Here is a 24,242-nt window from a genome sequence, read left to right on the forward strand (position 1 = left end):
CAGTAAATTCTCACTCCACAAAACGTCCACACAATAAACTCAGAACCAATTGATATTGATATAAACTGCCTACCTACATAAGACAAATTGTCTTATAATTACCCATCCCTTACATGATTTTCATAGCTACCTGTGGCTATTTAAAGCCACACGAGAGTAGGTCATCCTTCTTCTCCAACTTCATTTCTTCTCCAACGTTCTCATCTCTCCGTCCTTACAAAAACTCTGCCCCCGCCTTTCTTTTTCAATGCCCAATCACAGGCCTTGCCTTATCTTGTGCCTGCCCTCACCTGCATATAGACCTCAGTGCACAGATCTCAAGTTGGGCTGGTCATTGGATTGCCTTTCTTTCAGTCTCTTCTCTATTTTTGTCCCTGTAGTTCTTTTAGACAGGAACAATTCCGGGACAGGAATTTTTGACTATGGTTAGTAACCCCGTCCCTCCTCTTGAGACCCTCCTGGAGGTAGACTCTGAGTTCCAGCCATGTACTAAAACTGAACTTGCAGTGTGATAAAATTGTCATTCAGGACCAAATGTCCACACCTCTGTCTTGCTGAGCCATAGACCAGGTCAGAAGAGTTTTGCAGACCTTAAGTATTAGAACTATATCATCAGATTCATAACTCCTTCCAGACTATGGATAAGGATGACCATTAAACATCAGATTTTGATATCATTATCAATAAAATCAAATTTAAGTCAGTGCTCACTTATATTAGATCAGCAGTTAGTCTGTTCAAGTTCAGATCCAAATAAAGTCCTTGCAGTTGCAATTATTTCAAGTAATTTTCATGTATAATTTGCATCCTTTCTTTTTTTCTTATGATCATTATATTGAAAACCGTTATTGTCATGTTTTCCTTTAGAATCCATGCGATAGGAGGGAAGGCTGATTGTTTATTTTAGTGTGGAATTTCTTAGGATTTCTTTATCTCTTAATTTAATCTATCTTCCTGAGTGTTTTACTGGGGTATTTTCCTCCTCGGGCTTCTTTGCAGAAATAACTCTTAATAATTTCTAGTACTTGTATGATTTTACTTTTGTCAAATGTACTACCTAGTGGGTACATTTTTTTAAAACGAGACACTGTCCTGTCTTGCTGTGACAACAGCTTAGATTTAGTACAACAGCACAAAATGGGGCCATGTACTTATTATTCTTTTTTAACTTATTAACTAAGCTATTTATATGAAAACAGGTTCCCTCATACCAGATATTAAATTATTTTATCATCTTAGGACTAGATAAGATTTCATATGCTTTGCTATATCAGTTTTCAGAAAAATGAGTTGATTTCCCAGTATCCTTCAATGTTGACCATGGAAGGGTATGTGTTGGGGGATTTCCCAGTATCCCTCAGTGTTGACCATAGGAAGGTATGGTTGAGGGGTGTGTTTAAACATTTTCTTTATGCATTGTATATTCTCTATTTACTGTCGAACCATGCTTTAATTTTTGCCAATGACCTGTTTGACAACTGACCCTTATTGGTACAAATCTAGTAAATTTTGCTTTCCTTTCAGTTTCCAGTTCTGTATTCGGTCTCTTCACTTTTCCAGATGGAAGTCTGCCATTTTTCTAAATGGTCATGGTTGCTTTCATTGAGAACCAAGGTTAGCAACCACAGACAACAGGGCTGATCACCTCTGAGGCTTTCCAGTACATTGCTGGAGATGATTTTTAAATTTGTAAATATGAAAAAATAGCATATTTTTGTTACATTTGTTACAAAGTAGGTTTTTTTTTCCTTCTTTTATCTTTCATGGGTGACTCGTTTTCAAAATAAAACCCCAGTTAATGTCTCTGGCATTGCATAATCTAAATAGGGATAAGGAAAACTTATCTAAAAATGTTCTTTTCTAAATACTGTTCTGCATTGTCTTTTTTCCCACAGTGCAGTGTGCTAAAAATCAAAATCTTGTTGTTTTTAGCATCACAGGCATCATCATCATTAATTATATTCTAACACATATACCGATGTCCTTGTCATTCTTTTTACTCTGAGGAAAAGAAACTATGTCTCTTGAATTTTGGCCCTATTTGCCCATGGAAGAACTGAATGGATATTTAAGTCTATACTTTCAGGAAATATTTAAGTTCAAAAATATCTACAGAGAGCTGTTAACAACAAAGATATCATTTTGAGATATACAGAAAATTATCATTTCTGTATGAAGCAGAGGTCATAAATATTTTACTATCAATATCAGATGATAATGAGGAATTATAAAGCAACATAGAAAAATCAAAACTGCAAATATTTCCAAAATTGTGTGTGTGTGTGTGTGTATCTGTCTGTCTGTCTCTGTGTTTGTGTCTTTCTGTCTGCCTGCCTTCCTCACTCTCTTCCCTGTCTTTGTAATGGTGGAATGTGTGTGTGTGTCTCTGTCTGTCTGTCTGTCTATCTATCTGTCTGTCTGTCTGTCTGTGTGTGTCTGTGTCTTTCTGTCTGCCTGCTTTTCTCACTCTCTTCTCTCTCTCTGTAAGGGTGGAATGTGTGTGTGTGTTGCTGTGTGTGTGTGTGTGTGTGTGTGTGTGTAGTGTAGTGTAGTGTACTGTATCTACACATCTGTAACCATTGTATTAAGTATGCTTAAATCTATGTAGATGTATTAAAATGCAGTCTGGATTTTCTTTCTTCCTGGGTACCAAAAAAAAAAAAAAAAAAAAAAAAGAACACTCATATAATCGTGTCCTAGATTTTCATCATTAAAACATCAAAATAAAAAGTTGCCACCCACAGATATCCCAAGAGGCTAAGCTGTTTCCATGTAATTCTATATTCTGGTCTGAGTGTTTTGGATCGGGGAAAAAGCCCAGCTGAAGTAGCTTAAGCGGTACATGGTGACTAGCCTATTTTGTCCATCTGATCCCACCTTTCAACTGTCAATAATTTTGCTGGAAAATCATGTTATACATATTTGATCTATTAGTTCTCTCTCTCTTTTAAATCTACTCCTTTCTTCTTACCTTCTTACCTTCTCAGCACCTCTGGTGCTCTCCTAACTAATGATCTTGCTTTCTACCCAGCTAAGGAAAAAAGGAATCATGAGAGAACTCAGAATCCTCCCACCCTTCACCTATCCAGCCACCAGCTTCCTCACCCACGTGCCACCTTCTCCCTGCTGTTACCCTGCTCCCTGTATATAGAATTTCTTCTTCTTGCCCACTCAAGGGAATGGCTCCAGCCATTCACCTTCTTTGCTATATCAGTTTTTATTGCTCCTCTGACAAGGTGACAAGAAATATACAAATTCTTCTTATAAAGAAACTTCTAAGCTGCAAAGCTAGCTTTTTCTTTCACAGGAAACTCCAATTCAGATGTTTCTTTTACACTGTATTCTAAATCTCTTCTACTGTATCTTTCCCCTTGACCATGACTCAAGCTGAGATTATCATGGCTGTTAATGACCTCACAAGAACACTCCAATTCCCCCACATGTTTGAGGCAAATCATTTAACACCACTGACACTGGTTTCCCCTCATGACCCTTTCTTGCTCTGAGGAAATTGGTGGTATACTCTCTAATTTTGTCTCCTACCATATGTATTTTTTTTCTTATTCTTCTTCATGGTCCTCTTGTTTCTATCTTACATTCTTACATATCACCGCTAAGGATGTGAATGCATATACTGACCAGCCAACTTTCTGTTAGCATTTAGATATGGCCTAGTGTATTCATGTATTCTCTCATTAGGTTGAACAACATTCGATATCACCAGTGTGCTTATTATATTCAAATGCTTATCTCCAGTCCAAACATTTTTCATGTATCTAAGTTTATGCAAACAAGTCTGCATAAAACTCCAAGACACGAAGCCTTCACATTCCCCATGTCCGTTTATCTATGCATTTGTTTAAGACAGAAACCCTTTGGTTCCATAATGCCAACACTTGGTTTCATATGCCAGTTTTTCTTTGGTTCATCTATATTTTCAGTTTTCGATTTTTTAAAATTTCATGGATTAGGTTTGTTTTGAGTCCTTTATGAATATATTTTTTCTGGATTTTATTTTCAGATCGTTTATTGTTCACGTGAAGAAATTAATCATTTCTTAAAACTCAGATTTTGGTATCTTGCATCACTTATGAATTTATTATTCTTAAGTGTTTGTGTGTGTGTGCATTTGTGTACATGTGTGCATTTATGTGTATGTGTGTGTCCACACGTTTGTTCATCTGTGTGCATGCAAGTGTTTATGAGTGCTTGTGCATCTGTGTGTATGTTTTTGTGTGTGTGTATGCATGTATTGTTTGTGTGTCTGCATGTATTAGTATGTGTACATGTGCATATGTGTGTGTCTGGAAATAGATATTATTTAAACTCTTCTTTCTCAGTTAAGTTAATTAATTTCTATTACTTGGCCAATTGTTTTGATAATGATTCTTCAAGTACTGTGTTGAATGGAAGCAACTAGATTGAGCATCGATCTCTTGGACTCTGAGTTAAAAAAGTTTTTGACATTTTATCATTGACTATAACGTGATGCGTGGTGTTTTTTAGTTTTTGGTTTTGGTTTGGTTTGGTTTGGTTTTGTAAATTTATTGTGTTAAAGCACACTGTTTTATGGTCAGCCTTACTCACAGATTTCCCTTAAGCATAAAGGCTTTTGGGGGGTAGGGTAGGACATCCTCTTGGTGATGGGGAAGGAGGAATGGGTTAAATAACACTCAGAGGACAGACCAGGAGGGGTATAGCGACTGGACTATTAAAAATAAATAATAATAATAATAATAATAATAATAATAATAAAGTTAGACGTCTTATTTCAGAATTTGTCATGTTCAGGAAAAACAAAGGTGTCTTAATTAGGTTCTTTGAGTTCAGGGTCTCTTTTAGGTGGTAGTCAACCTGTTGTCTGTTGCTGTGGTCTCCTCTGAAAGGTTCATGAGGAGACGAGTATGATTCCAGACCCACTCACAGGATTCTAGCAGGCCTCAGCTGCTTGATGCTGTTGAACCAGGAACCCCAGTCCTCTGATTATTAGTCAATAGCCCCACTTTTATCCTCACAATTAAGTCTATTATCTTAGGAACGCAAAGCATCTACATGACGAGAAAGAGTGAGCATTCTAAGGTGAAGTTCAATCTTTTTTAAATCCACAATCACAGCTGCGAGTTGAGAACCAGATATGGGTGAAGAGTAGCTTCAACTGCATAAAAGTGCATTCATTTCCTTTCTCAGATATGCACATCCCTACTTTACCAAGGGAATAAATGAAATAAGTTAAATTTTGTGAACTATAAATGTGCATTATTTCTGAGTTAGCTAAGAATCAAAAATGGCCTCTAAATTCCTAGCTTTTCAAGGGTGAATTATTTTTATTCTTTTGGCATCAAACAACAGAATTAGTCGTGACTAATTTTTAATAACTTAAAATGAATTAATTGGAATTGGGGATATGTTTTGGGGGTTAAGAATACTTATTACTCCTTTAGATAACCCTGGTTTGGTTTCCAGCATCCACAGAGTAGTTCACAACCATTCATAAATTCAGTGTTAGGTGATCTAACACCTTCTTTTGACTTCTGACATCCACGATGCACATAAATGCATACAAACAAAAACACTCAGACACATTAAATAAACTCAATAGATCTGAAAGAAAAAAATGGATTCTTCATACTTTTACCTAAATCATCAAATTTCATATTGCTAATTCCCAAAGGCAATGATTTCTAACACTGTAGTCTACAATGCTCAGATTTCCCTGAGTACATCTAGAGAACATTTTAACATTTCTTTTTTTTTTTCTTTTTCTTTTTTTCGGAGCTGGGGACCGAACCCAGAGCCTTGCCCTTACTAGGCAAGCGCTCTACCACTGAGCCAAATCCCCAACCCTAGAGAACATTTTAGAATATCCGCAGGGCTAAATAACTACCTTCACAAAAGTACCAAAAATTATTTGCCTCATTTCCCCCATTCTTTCCCTGTAAAGACGCAGTTTCTAGAGGCATTAAGCACTGGGTTACTACGTTAACAGTGAAAAAGAATACATGGGAATCCAGCTAAAGTCATTGGCATGGAAAAGAACCGAAATTCTTCATAACACTTCCCATGCAGCAATATGTATAAATTATCTTCATAGAAATGTTATTTATATTAGTAAGTGATAGGGCCACCATTGTTGCTTTCAATTAGCTAATGACTCATAATACTGAATATTTTAAAATGTAATTTTAACTCATAGCATAGTAAATATCTATAACTCTAAGCCATGTGAATAGCTATTTGGGTCTTCAGTGGTTTTTCAGAGCAAAGCTGTTTAGAAACCAAAACTGGAGAACTGCTGTTTGAGGAAAATGCTTTATTTTCAGATGTAGAACTTGAGCTCTAAACGCCATATATTCGGCTTCCCTAGTGCTATGGCTTCTTTGTAGCAGAATCTAGGTAGGTATTCTGATTGGTGTTATATGGTCAAGACTATAAGATTTATACAAGCAGTTGGAGATTCTGTGAAACACAGCTCAGCTATGACTCCAAAGTCCATTCTAGACTGGATTGTATATACAGACCCTACATCACCAAGTAGGAAAGAAAGTTCATTTTCAGTCTTAAATTGGACTCATTGTCCTCTCTTAGTTTCTGCTCCTTCAAAGCTAGCCTAAAACTCAATGGATTAAAACAAAAAGCAGTCTTTGTTACTTAAAAGACTACAAATTAGTTGGGAGGTTCTGTCGAGCTAAGCCAAGCTTGGCTCATTTTAACTATGGCCATGTATGCATCTAGTGTCCTCTGGCAGGAAGGCTGGGGATTTGCTGTCTGACTGCCATGATAAAGGGAAGTGTTCTCCATGCCCCATATTATCTAGCAAGCTGTCCAAGGACTGTTTCCATGGTGGCAGCAGGAAGCTCAAAGAATAATCACAGCTACAAACTTTCTTGAGACCGAAGCTGGAGCTGTGTCAGCAATACTGAATAAAACAAGCATCAAAGATGGCTCACATTTGGGGTACAGAGGAAGAATCTACCACTTAATGGTGAAAGTTATAAATTCACATTACAAAAAAGAGTGGATACAATGAGACTAGTTAAATACGAATGTTCTCGGCTGACCCCATATTCCAGTAAAAATATCCCAAACTATGCTCTAAAATGAAAAAAACAGAGCCCAGTATAGTATCTCTATAATGTTACATAATAAGTCAGACATATGGCTTTGTATCATAATGTGGGACGGCAATTATATTGATCAAGTGGTTGGATTCTTTACCAATATTAAAGAGGATTACATTTAATTCCCATTTCTGATACTAGGGCAAGTTAACCTCTTTAGAAGGTAGGCTCTTTATCTCTGAAATAAAGAAAATAACTCGTATGTCAGAGGGTTTATTAAAGGCAGGGTGAGAGGATGCTTAGGAAGCACCAGGTTTCTTGCAGAAATTCTTTAATCACATAAGCCAGTGGTTGTTTTCTAAAGCCCCTTCTCTACCTCCGTTTACTGAATTCTTCCCAACTCCCTCAGACAAAGCGGCAGTGCCATATTTAACTGCGTACATCTGTTGACATGAGTGGCATGTAAGCCATCAGTCTCTAAGTCCTCCCTCCTGCTGTGTACATAAACCCTCTTACAGAACATAAATCCAGTCCGTCTCAATAACTGTGTACTAAATATCGGACGTTTGCCACCTTTCACTCCACTTTGGGAACGTAAGCAGTGAATGCTCTGTTTAAATAAGATCTCAGAGTTGAGTGATGGGGATACAGCCTGTGCCAGATAACTTGTATTAAACATACCGAATGCTCTTACAGATTAGGCAAGTACAAGTACTGTAAGAAGAGTGTTACTGGTCAAGCTCTATCCTAACAGTCTATAGCATAGATGAAGAGCTTTTCTAGATCAACTATCCCTCAGCCTGAATTGCCCGCTGCCACCATTTTTACTAGCGATCCTCAGCTCACCTTGTATCCCAGCAAGGATATGTAAAGTGTGGGTTAACATGGAAAGATCCACATTGGTCCTTGATGCAGCCAGCTGGGCCTTTACTTGCTTTGTCACCTCTTATTAGAAAGCAGATGGGTTGATGTCACAGTTGATGGCACTTTATTGCACAGCTGTGTGCATCTCCTTGCCCATTCAATTGGCCTTGTTAATTTAAATGTCTTCCATGATCACTCTTGACTTAGCACACTCTTCTGTGTGACTATTTCCACCGTTCACAAGGGAGCATTATTGTATTTGAGCTGCAGGTATTGGGTCCCTCTGGAGATTAGTGTGGCAGATTGGTTTCCAAAATCTATCAGCCCAGAGAAAATCATTAGTAGAGTTCTGATCCCCTTCAAAGAGTACATGTTAGTTCACTCTAGGGATGGCAACACCTATTAAAAACCCAGAACATCTGGAAGTTTGACTAAACACAACTACGTTTTGATAAACTGCTTCTTTAGACAATCACCAGCCGCATTGGCATTCTTTGAATGACTTCAAGCTAGAGGGATGGGACTTGCTGATGCTCAAGCTCCTAACTTTTCCATTCTGCCACTCAGCAAATGGCTTCTGGGTTTCCCTATGCTCGCAGAGACTTGACGAGTCACCAGGGTATAAGGTAGCACCATACTGACAATTCAGTTTACCCAGATAGGACAAGTTCTGGCTTGAGTTAAGACCTACACAAAAGAAGAAGAGAGTTAAGAGCCAGGCATGCTTCTTGATAGCCTGATCACTGAGACCAGCATACCCACAAAATCCCCTAATACAGATTTGACTCAGCTGTGAGAATTATGGCAGCAGACATTCAACTAGCATGCTCTGAGTGAAAGCTGCAGACAAAGTAAAAGAAAATGAAGGTTTAGGGGAAAGAAGGACACTGAGATAGACCATTTTAAAGTGCTGACAAAGGCTGGAGAGATGGCTCAGTGGTAAAGAGCACAGACTGCTCTTCCAGAGGTCCTGAGTTCAATTCCCAGCAACCATATGGTGACTCACAACCATCTATAATGAGGTCCGATGCCATCGTCTGGTGTGTCTGAAGACAGTGACAATGTACTCATATAAACAAACAAACAAAAAAAACAGTGCTGACATTAGGACACTAGACGTGAAGAGTGAAGTAGTCAAATAACTGAGGTAACTCAAACCAGGCCCTGAAGGTCAAGTAGTTTCTCATAATTCACAAAGAGAGTAGACCAATGATGAGGAATTTGCGAGGGAGAGAATACTAATAAAGGCAGTGGGTAGAAGCTATATAATGTATAAGGGTCTGTGATTCACCAAAGAATGATGTCCCAGACTTAAATAGTATGTAAACTCAAGGAGTGTTTTATTCTTCAGAAGTCCATCATGCTGGGATCTCCCATTACCAAGATAGAGACACAACTAAGTGAGCTTACAGGCCTGATTTAAAACACATTAGGGGATCCCTGGGTAGGTAACCTTTATCTTACTCCATCTCTAGGGACATTCCATCACTGGGACATGGGGGCTAGAAACTGTTGGTGAGGAAGACTGGAAACTGCTGCTGACCAGTTGTCCTTGCCTCAGGCAAAGGGGGGCAGTTTCTGATGGTAGAGCAGTTTCTGACTAGCTGCCTGAAGCCTGGGTCTTTTTTCTAGTAGTTGACTTACCTGGGCTTGCTTGGACTTGCTCAACTCTTTGACCTAGTCTCCTAACAGCCCTTTTGAAACCTTTCATGGAGTCAGCCTAGCCTTCCCAATGTCAGTTTTCAATGTGAGACTGATGGGTTTTCATTCAGTTTTGAACCACCTAGACAGAAAACTTATTTTCTCTATTTGTCCTTTCCATATTGTTTTGTTAAAGCACTAACTTGTTTTCATTCAATATATTTTTACTATTCTTTCATATTTTATTTTCATTTATTCTGTTGTGGTATCTTTGAAATTGATGGTCATTACATAGCCCATTCTAACATCCAGCATGTAATATTCCAGTTTTATATCCTGCTGATATTACAGAACTAGGTCACTATGCCTGGCTCTCAACCTCTTTTAAATAAACTAATATTAACCAGCTGTGTATCATTAACTGGAGGAAGGGGAAGCATTTGAAAAGTTGCTGATTGTTCTTCTGCGAAACATACAGAAAGCTGTTTCCATCAGTGAGAGGTCCTATCAGTGAACCTCATAAAGGCTAAACATTGAAATAAAATTGGAATAGGTACAACTTGTACTAGAATTTTGGACCCAGACTCTTTCCCTTCTCTCTGTAGTATTACTTATTGATAAGTTATAGGCAGTTAAATGAAACCAGGTCTCCAGTCAATGTACCAGAATTGTTACCTAGTATCTGTCATAAAACAGGAAAAGGCATTTTAATATTTAGGATCCAATAAGACTTTAATTTATCAGAGATCAAGTTCTTCTGTCCATCCTACTGGATTCAAGGCATCCGTTACCTGACTATCACCATGGCAGAGAGAAATTTCACCTTGCAAAATCCTTTAATCTCTTGCTAGATTAAGGATGCTTGGTCAACAAACAGTATCAGATCCCCTAGGGCTCTGATAGAAATTCGAAATCTCAGGCTTCATATCTAAATCAAGTCTGCATTTTAAGAAGATTTCTGGGTGATTTCCATACACACAAAGTTTGAGAAGCACTTGGCTATTTTTTTAAACCAAAACTTTCCTGAATCTTTCATATTACTTTGAGACGGAGACCTCATGAATTTGGACACATAATGTATTTAGGTCTGAACCATAGCATTAATGACTTTTTCTCTGCAAACACTATAACAATATTTAAGAAATGCAGTATAGTTACAATTCCCATAAATTATCACAAAATCACCCTTCACCCATATGGAGCTTAAAAATTATTGTTTTGCCAGGGGCAATGGATTTCAAAGTCCATCATTTGACATTTTACTTGAATGTGATAGATTTTATTGTTTCATACTTCATAATAGTTAAATTTTATGATTAATACAAACACACACAATCTTTGATTTAGGAACTAATGTTGGGCTTTGGCCTATGATAAACGTCCTAAGCAAGCACTACACAATCAAACCTGACCTTCCCTCAGTTAATTATTTTGAACTGCTTGAAGTCTAGAGATGGTCTTACAATGGAAATTTTGTGTCTAGCCATTCATCTAAAGAGCTGAGGGAAGAATGTAATGGAGTTAGAGACATCACTGAGTATCTCAGCAATACCTAGTGCTAACTTTAAAAAGCCATGGCTGCATCTTAAAATTTCTCATGGCTTTGGCATTGATGCTACTCACTCTTGTATACTCAACATTTATATGGTGAATTCCCTTCTAATTGTAAGCATCTCATTATGTTCACTTGACTTAGACCCGAGAACCGTGAGTGAAACCATTTCCCCATGCTACATCCCTGTCAGCTTAGCTCCCCAAAAGGCGGCTCCATCTCTTTTATTGAAATTATTTTCTTGGGGATAAAATAATGTTTAATCTACTAAGGAAGAATTACTTCTAATGGTTCATGAGTCTTCTCATGTCCTTCTTGGGAGTGCTTGGCGGCCATTATTAAGAGGACGATTATGTTTTCCCTACAATGTGTGAACCCAGCATTTAATGGAATGATTGCATCTGGATAGGCATTTTGTTTGTTGTTTGTTTGTTTGTTTCTAATAAAACAAGTCTCAGCTATGATAAGCACAAGTAAAATTAAATGGATTATTTACTTCATGGTTTCCTTTCCTTTACTGTGTTAAATGTTCTGTGACTGTAGACAGCGGCTCACATGTGCTATTATTCTCCAATGCACAGATCATGGAACCCTTTTCCGTAAAGTTCATTATAAGAGTAATGTTTCTTAGAACAAAAATAAAGATTTGATAACAGCTCTTCAGAGACTCGTAGCAACCACATTGAAAAAAGGAGAACACTAAGAGGGAGTTACCTGCTAAATTTTTAGAAATGAAGGGCTTGATTCTGGAAGCTTTCAGTGCTATTTTACAATCCTGGAACAAAGGCAGAGAATTTGAGTTCAAATAGTCCTTAATATAATTCTCTAATAAATGAACTCATATCAAACTCATGTCTACTGTAAACTCACCAATCGCATTAGCTTATGATTCCCCTTCATTGTCAACTGATAGAAACAGGATATTACTAGATGGTTAATGCAACTGCTAAGTGCTGACAGATAGGGAGGTATAAACGGAGATAATACTTCAGAACATTTCTATCAACTCCATTGAGAAACAATGCTTCAATAAGTTATGAGAGGACAAAGGCACTTCAATTTCCCCCTATCAAAAGTAAATGGTGGCTCCTCGCCTGGACAGCAGGGTTGAGTTGGCTCTGGTTATGCAGGTGAGCCGCCCCTGAGGGCATGAGAGTAGTAGAGCTATCCCTGCTCTTTGCCAGCTGCAGCCTCTGGAGAGCTGGCTCGGCATCTCCCCGGGGCAGCACAGTAGAGCTGGCACTGATGGCATGGGCACCAGAAGAGTCAGCCCCAAGGGCATGTGAGTTGGACATCTAGCTCTGCCTTTGAAAGCTGTGAAATTGGATGGGCCAGCCAGGGAATGATAGGAGGGACCTCTGTGATGTGGGTACAGGTACCTCTCAGGCCCAGATCTAGGGCTTGGAATTGGCCTACCACAATATCTACCCTATGCATGATCTTTTGGAGTGTGGGAAAAGGCCAGTTCTACAAATCTAAACCTACAGGATCTCCAGGACACAGAGCCATAACAGAATATCTGCAAGGACTCTCAGTATAGTTCCAGTATTGATTGTGTAAACAGAAGCCAGACCAAGAATACATTTCAATGAACATTTGCCAACAAAGAAGTATAGAGAAAAGGAGGTACTGTGGGACACATTGTGACAGACTACAGCTTCCACATTTTTCTCTTTTGGAGATAGAGGTTACAAAGGTAGAAGGGCCAATATGAGGGGACAGGACTGGGAGATGAGTGGGATTGGAATCCATGATATGAACTTCACAAAGAACCAATAAAACGTTTTAAAAAATGGTGCTATCAGCAACTTTTCTCTTATTAATGTTCTCATTAATCTCTGTGGATTAATTCCTTGGAAATGGTACATATTTTTGCAAAGTTATAAAACTGAGCCTTTATTTAATAAACAACAAGTAGGTATGTGGACTGACAGTAAAGAAAGACAGTGAGAGAAAAACACTTTAGAATGCCAAGTTGTGTTATGAAAAATCATATCACGCTTGTAAGGATTAGCTCAGTTTTTGTGTATCTGTATTTAAAAGTGGCATTTCTACTCCTTAGCCCTTTAGTAATATTTACTGATATTTGAAAGCCAAAGTGTCTCCAACTCATATCTTCTATACACTTATTTAGAAATATAGATATCTGTACCTCCTGATCAAAAGTGATGTCATGGTGCAACTGCCTATCAGTTTCACTCTTCCAAGTAAATTGTAATGAATCTGCGCTTTGTGTATTCATAGCCCATCTGACTCTAGTGTGTAGGTTGTGCTTTTGATGACACAACCAAAAATAATGTGATGGCTCACATTTAGGGATTCCATGTTTAAAATATAAAAAGGTAAGTTTGATTTCTGAGACATTAACGCAGCACTTCAGTACAGGGCCACCTTCTGATGTATTCTAAAAGGAACCTAATTATTTTCATTATGGATGTTATGAAAGTCAGGTCATGCACATTTGCATACATTTTCTCTTAGTTTTTAATCACTTAGAGAGAGAGAGTGCTAAGCATTTCTCTAGAGAAAATTCAAAGGAGAAAACTAGGTCTGTTTTAAACCAATCCTACATGGTCTATCAGACTGTCTTTTTATCTTACTGCCCTAGCTCAGTGAGATATGATTGGTCTTTCATCTTCAGAGATGAGGGTAGGGGAGGGGGTGAGAATGCATTTGTTTTTCCTTTGGAATATTTTAGCCTGCACTAACCAAAATGATGTCAAGACAATTTGGCTTTTGAAGACTAGCAGTAGCCAAGAAATATGATTAATACGCTCTATCATCATGTTAGATTCCAAAAACTTGGGCATCAAAGCGACCTTTAAGTTCTTGACTCCTAATTTCCAAGCCTTTAAAAAAGTTCTACAAATGCAGTCAGATCACTCATTTTTCTAATCATGCAGTCCCCGTGTGTGCTCATGGAAGCACAAAAAGATGACATGCAGCAAAATGCTATTCAGTTTTCATCATTGATATTTTTAAATTATTCTTTACAGTTATATAAAGTATAAGAAGAGAGTCTGATTTTCTTTACAGCTGTAACTCCTAGATGGTCAGCCTCACTCCACTAGCAGACCCTACATCCAGAAATATAGTCATAGCATAGTTGGAGTTGATGGGTTATCAATTTTCAAATAAAACAAGAGAGCAGAAAGTTCCAGGTCTGGGGCTGGGTGGAGCTAAGGGAAGGAACTGAAGTAAATGTGATCAAAATATGTTAGGTAAAATTTGAAAATAATTGAACATTTAAATAATAGAAACTCAAAAATGTATGCTTTTCTCCATAATGCACCTCTACATGTAAGTATTGTTTTTTATTATCTTAATTCATATACGAGAAAATAGAGAATAAATAAAAGTAATGGAATTTTGCAAGACGTGGGGGAAGTATATGACTAAGAACGACTGGGTAGGTAATCTTTAAATGTTCTTATAAAATTTGAAATTTCATTTTGAAAATATTTATTTAGTACATAATAAAGTTATATGTGTGTGTTCATGTGTGTGTACCTGTAGTGTATGAGCACATAGATAAATCACCATTATAAATAACTGTGCACTCAAATCAACATGTGCATTAAATCAATATGTTATTAACACCATGATTTTATGGAGTGCCTTTCCTCTACCAAGCATTACGTAGCAAACACTGTCAAACACACAGATGTAGTCCTCTGTAATGTTCCCATTAGGGGAATAAATGACAAGCAAAGCCAATGCTATCTTGCTAAAATGCCTCCCCTTTTCTAATTAATTCCTCTGTCTATGGATGTGTAAGATTCACAGTGATGAATACAAAGATGAGGTCAATACTGAGGAAGGGAGTGAGGAGAAGAAGCTGGAAGGGTCTTCATTAGCTCAGCTCTTGTCCTCTGTATGGGAAAATATTTCAAGACTACTTTCTCCCCTTTTTGCTTTGAAGTTACTTGCCCTTTATTTACATCACAAAATTGGCCCTTTGTCTCTTTTTAGCATATTGCTTGTTTTATGTTCCCTAGCAACGTTGTACAGTGGGAGAATTCTATCTTTGGAGCAAAATGGCAACAGGTTCTTTATTCAGTCAAATGCCAGATAGGTAACTTTAAACACATTATGTAATTTTTCCTTGTCTTAGTTTTCTCTGCCATCAAGTTAGAATAAAAATAATTCATATACAGTATGGGCTGACAAAACTTAAAATAATGTTTATAAATACTCTTTTCCTATAAAATAATTATTGTAAATATTGATATAAATATTGATATTACTTTTATTATAAAGGTTTTAGTGAAATAAAAGACTATATTTAATCTTGTAGTTATTATCATCATCTTCCTCATGTGCTAGACAAGTGGTTCTTAAGGTTTCCACTTGCCACCCAAAATATAGTTACCCAAGATGCTTACTTAAAAGCAAAAGCAAGTCCCTAGGTCAAATCATCAGCTCCACAAGTATCTTATGCTCTTGGTAGGATAAACCAAGATTCATTTTTCTTGAAATTTTGCCTCTCAGTAAAAGGGATGGTATTTACTATGTGTCTACCAACTCTTGGCTGTCTAGATATATAAGTGGTAATTACTATTTTTCTAAACTCTTTCCATGGGGACTGACTGTGTCTTCTTATTTCACAAATACCTCTTTGATTGCTCTTTCTTTGATTGTAAACAGGTCTTCTTATCAAAGACCCTGACCTATCTCATAACTGAGCAGTGTGTATAAAGAACAGACAATCAAATAAATTGCACTTGAGAAACCAGTCTGGACCATAAGTTCCCAATATCAGGAAATGTATTACCTTCAAACAAATGAGTTATGAATTCTCTGCAGAGAATTTGTTTATTGTGCTATTAACTTATCATTTACAGTGTAATAAAATCTTCAAATTTACTTCCAAGAAAAAGTTTTCTATCACAACAGGCATTCCATTATAAAAGATCTCTATATTAGCCTGTGCCAATAAAATAAAATCAATTAACAGTCCATAATTCTGTTTCAATAGAGAAATGGTACTTGAAAGTATACTAAAATTTTTAAAAGTTCACCAAAATCCAACACTGTGGAACCAGTCAGACAGATGTTCATTAAGGCTTAAAATCCCTGTATTTGTTCGTTGAATAAAAATGGATATGCTATTAAGAATGGATGGAACTTCAAATGCCCTGAAGTTTGCCATCATCAAATCTGAACTGTAGGCTGTGCAGAAAATACAGATGGCTTGGTTGATAAAATACTTGCAGTGGAAGCGTGGGGCTTCAGTTTCCACCCTCCAAACCCATGGAAAGCTAGATACAGTGGCTGTGTCCATAAACTCAGGGGTCCTTTTATGGATCATGGTCTCTGTGAAGCTAAGTGTTAAACGACAGGTATTTTGGTTATCTGTGTCACACTATTTACTAACAAGCCAAAGGCAAGGATCCTAAACACTCTTTAATTAGTTTTGCTGAGTTTTAAATTAAGGAACCAACCCCCATACTTGTAACATTCAGCTATTCCGATCCAATAGATTTTGTGAAGACATAGAGGTGACGACTCTTCACGTGCCGTATATAAAGATGTAATGCATCATTTTTGCTTGAGGGATATGTTTGTGGCTAGTCTAGATGGGTCTATTAATTATTAATATGTACTAGGTTCTGTCCATCTATCTCTGAAAGTACTGTCTATAGTCTAATTGGGCTGCTTGTTACACTCATGGTTTCTGCACTCGTTAAGGTTCATGGATGGAAAGTTTCATGATTACAATATGTCTTTATTATACAAAATCCTTTCACATGAGAATATCCAATAATGACGATGACATGAGTGCCATAAATCATGGTTCAGTATAGGGAAGCATGCTTTCTTAATGTACTGTGCATCTGTAATATATGCCACCCACTCATATCTACTAGAGCTGTTAAAACCAATTAAATTTTGAGGGCTCCAAAAACTTCAGTGAGAAAAATGAGATTTTTTTGGAGATGTGGTATACAGATTTCTTCATGAAGACTTCTTTTCTGACATGAAATGAATATTTTATAATTCAAATAACCTGTATTGGAAGGGAATGATTTGAGGGTATTTAGCACTAAATTAACCACTTAATTTTTTTCTTCTTTTATCATTTCTTAAGCACAATCGAGGATTGTATGATATTTGATCATGTTTCGTAGATAAGGGAAGATTCACTACCAGTTTGATTTGTAGCCCATGCACAGCACTTCCTACTTGTAAGAAGAGGATTCTGTTAATTCCTCTAAGTCTTTTACACCTTGAGTGGGTCGAAGGCTACTCCCTTATGGTAAGATTGTGTAAGGTTGAAATGCTTCAGTAGACTTCAAAATGCTTCTATCGGTTGCTACTTCACACATCACATTATCACTGTAGTTTCTCGTACATGCGAGTTCAGCTATTACACGAGTGTTCTTTCTATATGTTTCTTTCTGTTTTGAGCACTCATATATGTTTCCTCTTGCAGATGGCTATACAACTGATGACATTGAGTTTTACTGGCGTGGCGATGACAATGCAGTCACGGGAGTGACAAAGATTGAGCTTCCTCAGTTCTCCATTGTAGATTATAAACTCATCACCAAGAAAGTTGTTTTCTCCACAGGTTTGTATCGGGGCGGGAGGATTTAAGCAAAAAAGAACTTTATCCCATTTTTTTCAGAAGGATACCTTAATATGGAGTTGGGGATAGCGGGCAGCAACTCTGTATCCTAGGAGCCAACAGTGTAGAAGCTATGCTACAACCCTCAGTCCTCAAGAGGCTCCTTGTGCCATTCAGAAACACACAAGTGGTTTCTGGAAGGCAGTGTCAAGCAGAGCCAACCCTCCTCTTCACCACTCGTGCCAGAGACGAGATGGATTTTAGAGATGGAGTATAGGAAGAGGGAGGGAGGGAAAGCTGACTCAGGCATCTTGATTTTTTAAAACCACTCTTTTTAAGCATTCCAGTTTGCTAAGGGTAGTTCTTTAGGCACTTAGAGCGGAAGCATGGCATCCACTAAAGTAGCCTAGAAAGCCATGTTTGCCTTAGAACATGAGACTTTCATTAGCTCCAGATTATCTTCGAGCTGACATCTTCCAAACAGTGATAGCATGGACCCCTTTTCCTCCAGATCTCAGGCATCTGTGGTGTTGTGGGTGGCTGCATGAGTTCCCCTAAAGATGGTGGAGGAAAGCATTCATTTCTTGAAACTATTTCAGCGGAAGTAATAAGCTTGCTGGAATATTCCTCTTGGTGGTTTTTCTTGTTGAAATGAATCCAACAGGCACATAAATAACTAAGTCCATCACTGAAGATTTGTAGAATCGCCTTTCTGCCAAGGATTCTGATACTTGCCGAGCTGTAAACCACTTTCTGAAAGAGCTGTGTTATGACTTAGTAAAAATACAAAGTTAACTTTAGCTTAAGAGGAGTGGGATAAAAAGCCCAGAAGCTTTCAGTAAGCCTGGGGTTTTTACATCCCTATAACTCAGTGGAAAGGATATCCTTCTGAAAATATTTGGATTGTGTATATATTAAGACCTCTGATGATTTAGCCCAAGAAAACTAAACAACACTTTCTTATACATAGGAAGAATGTTGTCTTTCATGCCTTTTACAGTGTGGAACTTTCACACTCCAAGGTGGTACACTCCTACATGTCTTCTTGGTAATGTTAACTCCCCAGAACTCCACAGGCAAAGGACTCACATTCAGGCAACTTCTATTGCTTGGCATTTGAAGGAGTGGGATTGTTTTGTTGGTTCAGTTTTTTCAGTAGCCTAGTATATACCAAGATCTGTGTCTTTAGCGCGACATTTTTGTCCTTTGGTTTATATCTCATAAATCTTAGTTAAAGGTGGTAATTCTCTACACTTTCTTGAGTGACTAGTCCAGACTATCATACAAGTAATGCTGTTGCTAAGGAAAGAAAAGGCTGTATGCAGTGAAAGACACCTGGGTTCTGGTCACAGACTGAAAATGTATCCTATGGCTTCTGAGGGTGTTTGTTACTGCCACCAGGGCCTTCAGCTTTATTCTTATATTAAAAGAACAAAAAATTATAGGGTGAATGTACTAAGGAAGAGCTGAAGGAGGGCAACCAAGTGACTGTACAAATCGTGTTGTCCTCACAGTTGCAGAGAATGGATATCTTTGGTGTAAAACATGAGGCTGATGAGGAAGAGGATGGGTTCATTAGTTGCTGGGAAGCATGGGATGTATTCCACACTTGAGTCCTTCTGCTCAGTAAAACGCCTGGGATCTCAGACGAGATTTACAGAACAAAAATGCCCTTCACCCAGAGCTAAAATTGCATTTAAAAAGAAGTACAAAGTTTTTATGAACCTTTAATGGAAAGCACCTTATAAATATTGATAATTATGTTGTTCTCAAATTGCCTTTCTAGGTTCTTATCCCAGATTGTCCCTAAGCTTTAAGCTGAAAAGAAACATTGGCTACTTCATCCTGCAGACATACATGCCATCCATTCTGATTACCATCCTCTCCTGGGTCTCCTTTTGGATCAACTATGATGCTTCTGCTGCACGGGTTGCATTAGGTAGGCCATTTGCAAACTGTGGAATCCTGTTTCTTCTCTCTCCTTTCTCCCCTCTCTCTCTCTCCCTCTCTGCCCCGTCCTCCAAAATGGGGTGTGTGCGTGTGTGTGTGTGTGTGTGTGTGTGTGTGTGTGTGTGTGTGTGTGTGTGTGTCCAAATGTGGATGCCTTTACTTTTCTCACTCAGAATTTTGTGGTGTATAAGACTGGACATTTCCCATTACAAGAGTTCAGCCACGAGACTTCTATGATTTGATTCAGCGTTAAATCAATTAAACACAAATTAAAGCTCTTCCATGTCAAAATTAGGTAACGGTAGAGCTGCTGGTAATGAAATTGGTTTCATCAGTCTGATAGTCTTATCAAAACATATTTTGTGTAATAATGCTTGCATAATTGCTCAATTTATCTCCATGCTTCTTCACCTGCAGAATGCTTCCTTTTATCCCCTACCTTAGCACGGAGATGTGCTACTTAACAAATGTATAAGTAAAGAAAATATCTGATGGTTTATTCATGCTTCAAGATAGCATGTAGAGGGGAGGAGACAAAAGAGTCAAGTGCTGGGACATCCTTTTTGTCTTCTTCATCATATGCCTGACTTTGTTTTTCTGTCATAACATCAGATGTGAATAAATCACATTTAGTAAACATTTTATGCAAATTGTGTGACCTCTTGCACAGATTTCTCTATTTACATTTCTGACTAATCCCTTTTAAAATTGGGAGTTGCTTGGCTTCATCACAAGATCCAGATTCAGTCACTACACACATAGAAAAGCCATTCATTTCTCATTCAAAAACATTTGCGTATAACATGTGCTGACACAGCAAGGCACTGAAGATGCGTGTCTCCTTTTCTGAAAAATAGAGTGGAGCAGCAAATATAGATAAGAGTCTTAAGAGCAAGACAGAGCAGATCATGGAAATGTGGTTCATATACACAGTGGAATTGTATTCAATTTCAAAACATGAACACTGAGGAAAAGTAGACTAATATGGAAATTATATTAAGTGAGGTTCTCAGAAAGAAAAATTGCCATACTTTTTACTCTCATGGGGACCCTAACTTTCAAGAGTGTGTGTGTGTGTGTGTGTGTGTGTGTGTGTGTGTGTGTGTGTGTGTGTATGAATCTGGAAAGGCAATCATGAGAGGACAAAAAGAGGTATTGTGGAAAGGGAGCAGGGCACCAGACTTCATGTGAAAGCAAAAAGGTGGGTGCTAGGGTAGAAGGCAAAAGTAGCACAGAGAGAGAGAGTAGAGGATGGACCGTGAGGAGTAACAAAATTATGTTTGAAAATGTCACAATAAATCCTAAAATTTTGCACACTCATTTTGAGAAGATGGAAAACAGACACTGAGGAGCCACCAACAGTTATGGAGAGGGTGAGTCTGCAGAGAGAAGGAAGCATTTTGTAACCGTGCCGGGGAGTGTCACCATGGTCAAAGCTGACCTCACACAGAAGTAATTATAGGAGAAAAGATGTCAAGAAAAATCAAGATCTAGGGGGTGATTGTCCAAACGCCTCCAAAAGCTCCTGGGTTGGAAAAAATTGGGAATGTCGATGGGACCCTGTAGAGGACAGTGTGGAGAAAAGCCATGGGGAAAGATCACAGGAGATGGGGAACTAATTTCTGTTTGGTTACTTTTTGATGCTCTCCCCTAAGCATCGAAAGACTCGTTGGAGGAAGAAGGGTCATATATAGTCATATCCCAGTACTGTCTTATGCATACATAAAATGCTAATAAAGAAATGGAAACAATAAACTGTGATTTCTTAAAGTAAAGCAAGCATCTACTGTGTGTCTATTGCGCAAACACGTAATTTACTAATGCCTTAAAAGAAATGCTTAAAATATCTTTGTAATTGAATCATTTATTATTAGGAACGTGACTACCTTCAAAAGGCATTCAGATGAAAAGTCAGGTTTAATAAGTGAATAAGATAGTAAAGCCTGTTGTAGAAATGACAGGGAGTAATATAAAATTGAAAGTCTTTCAAAATGACTCATTCAAAGGATATCTAAGGTCTGTAAGGAAACATCTCAACTGAAGTCAACTGAAGTCCATGTTCAGGTACTAGCTACTCACTCATGAGCTCTGCTAAAAACAAAATGAAAATCATTAGTGAGACAGGATTAAAGAAGAGAATTACGCTAGAGAAATCTTTGAAGAGTGAAGTTAAAGTTTTGAGACACGATGATGGTTTGTTCGGGAGGTGAATGTTCCTGAGACCTCAGTTCAGATGGTGTCAGTACAGCTTCCCCTCTGTGTGACGTGGCCTCTGTCTGTTCTTTGTTTTCTCATCACTACAAAGTCTGCACTGCGCCATACCAAGTTCTCTGAACTCTCAATATTTTTACCTTCCAGTGACTGCTCTGGGACTAACTGCTCTCTACTGTTAGAGATGCCTGCTAACTAGACAAGCAATTATAACCTGACCCAAGGGGACATTCCAATAAGGACCACTGTAGCTGATCTGTGTCTCATGTCTGTGCATTATGTATTCACACTTGTCCAATTCAAAATCAGAAGCACTCTAGTTTCTGCTTTTTAACCCTCTGCCTTTGTCTTTCAAATGTTTGTAGTAGTTTGTGTATGTTAGCTGCATAATGCATTCATAGATCTGTGTCTGCTATTTTAATTTACCTTTCCATTATTTACATAGATTATTAGAAAAACCCTTAATCTAGTATTCTTTATTTCTGCCTTATATTGCATTTCTTTCATTCCCATGTTGTTACCAGAGTAAATTTCTTAAATTTAGTATATCCATATTTATGTTTACTGGTCTCCATCTAGCCAGCATTGGGCGTTATCTTTGATTTAGCAAGCTTTCATTTAACCTCCATTCTTCCAATATATATGTATATATTTGAAGATCTTGAACATTATTGAAGAGCTGTGAACTCTCTGTAATCCAACCTTTATATGAAGTTTTCCCACCCATGATCTCCTGAGGTTTGCTGTAACTATCAATTACTTTCCTCTGGATAAATAGACAACACTCACTCATTTTTCAAAAAGCACCTCCTGAAATCTACATTCTTGATACTGACATATCAGGGATATGAACTGGGATCTACTCTATGCAAATTTGCTCCAAATATATACATGTAGCATAATATTTAATCCACATTTCCAATGATCTACTTCATAAATAAATATGAACCAAAAAATACAATTAGATGATAATTCTATAATGATACATGTTTACTATAAGTTAATTTACACATATTTTCACTAGGCTGATAAATAATAAAATCTCTATCAATCTCTTATATATATATAAGTAAGCTAGCTTTTTCAGCTATTATGAGACAGGTAAGGAAATAGGAATATATTACTCTAATTTTTTTCTTTTTCTTTTTCTTTTTTCAGGAATTACAACTGTCCTGACGATGACCACAATCAATACCCATCTCCGGGAGACTCTCCCTAAAATTCCCTATGTAAAAGCCATTGACATGTACCTAATGGGGTGCTTTGTCTTTGTCTTTATGGCCCTTCTGGAATATGCTTTGGTCAACTACATCTTCTTTGGGAGAGGACCCCAGCGCCAAAAGAAAGCAGCTGAGAAAGCTGCTAATGCCAACAACGAGAAGATGCGCCTGGATGTCAACAAGGTACACTTACAGAGAAATGGTCCTGATTGCTTAGATTCAGAGGAATTGTGGAGCGTGATGGAGTCGTTAAGACTTGGGAAAATGGGGCATAGGGAAGAAAACAGTAATTTCCTCCCAAAATGCCATAAATGATAAGTGAGAGGCAAAATAGGCTCCTCAACTATATTACCCAACTCTTGGGTACTCATTCTTTGACACAAAAGATGCTCAAACTTCCTCACCTCATAACCACAGAAGATATTTTCCTATATATGAGAATCACATCTTATAAATAATTTGCATTCCTCTAAATTTACTTGTTTAAATATATTTAAAAAAAACAAGGTCATTTTATCATACTCAATAGAGCTTGCCGCTACCTGACCTTAACTATAAAATAAAATTGCATCATTAAACTCTTACTGATATGAAATGAAGGCTCTGAACCTTAGTTCTGCCTTCTCTTTGGTTTAAAATACAAGTAATCACATTTAGAAATCTGTTAACTACCTACTGACAACAATCGGAGATGCCCACCTCCCAAGTAATCAAAAGGATGGGAAGAAGTAGGGAAAGTGGAGCAATTTTCTCAGGTGATACATGCTTGCTTAAAGCCGTGCCAGACCACTGCCTGCATGAGGTGCCCATCTTCAGTAAGTCAAGCCTGGTCAAAGACTTCCTATATAAGTCTTCACAGTGTTTGTTTTTGTTTTTGAAGTCAGTTTCTCCTCTTGGTGTGATGAAAGAATGTTGTAGAGACTGAATCCCAAGTCCTTCCTAAGCCTGGGCATCATACATTCATAGTTTCATTGGATTATTCTTACTTGGAACCCATTTTGGGAATCATCACTTTGAGGGATTTGGGCAGAAGTCTTACTGGAGTTGAGCTTTTTGGATCCAAATGTAATTTCACCTGGCTTACTGTTACAGAGTTTTCTGTCTTAAACAGAATAATTGTGAAGATATTTCTTCCTATTCCATGTTTGAACTTTTTGAGTTAAGTGTTTTCAGTA

The 24,242-nt window shown here is 37.7% G+C and overlaps 1 protein-coding gene across 4 annotated transcripts in view; it reads left to right on the top strand.

Moving 5' to 3' along the window:
* The window catches only part of Gabrb2 (gamma-aminobutyric acid type A receptor subunit beta 2), a 219,554-nt gene that overhangs the window by 161,914 nt on the left and 33,398 nt on the right, over positions 1 to 24,242 (top strand). For all 4 annotated transcript variants that reach the window (XM_006246127.4, XM_008767635.4, XM_039085275.2 and 1 more), the window contains 3 exons: positions 17,552 to 17,689; positions 19,473 to 19,625; positions 23,006 to 23,250. In XM_006246127.4, coding sequence (XP_006246189.1) covers positions 17,552 to 17,689; positions 19,473 to 19,625; positions 23,006 to 23,250 — 536 coding nt within the window. The remainder of the gene's footprint in view (positions 1 to 17,551; positions 17,690 to 19,472; positions 19,626 to 23,005; positions 23,251 to 24,242) is intronic.

The sequence above is a fragment of the Rattus norvegicus genome, chromosome 10 (genome assembly GCF_036323735.1).
Source record: "Rattus norvegicus strain BN/NHsdMcwi chromosome 10, GRCr8, whole genome shotgun sequence".
Taxonomy (NCBI): Eukaryota; Metazoa; Chordata; class Mammalia; order Rodentia; family Muridae; genus Rattus; species Rattus norvegicus.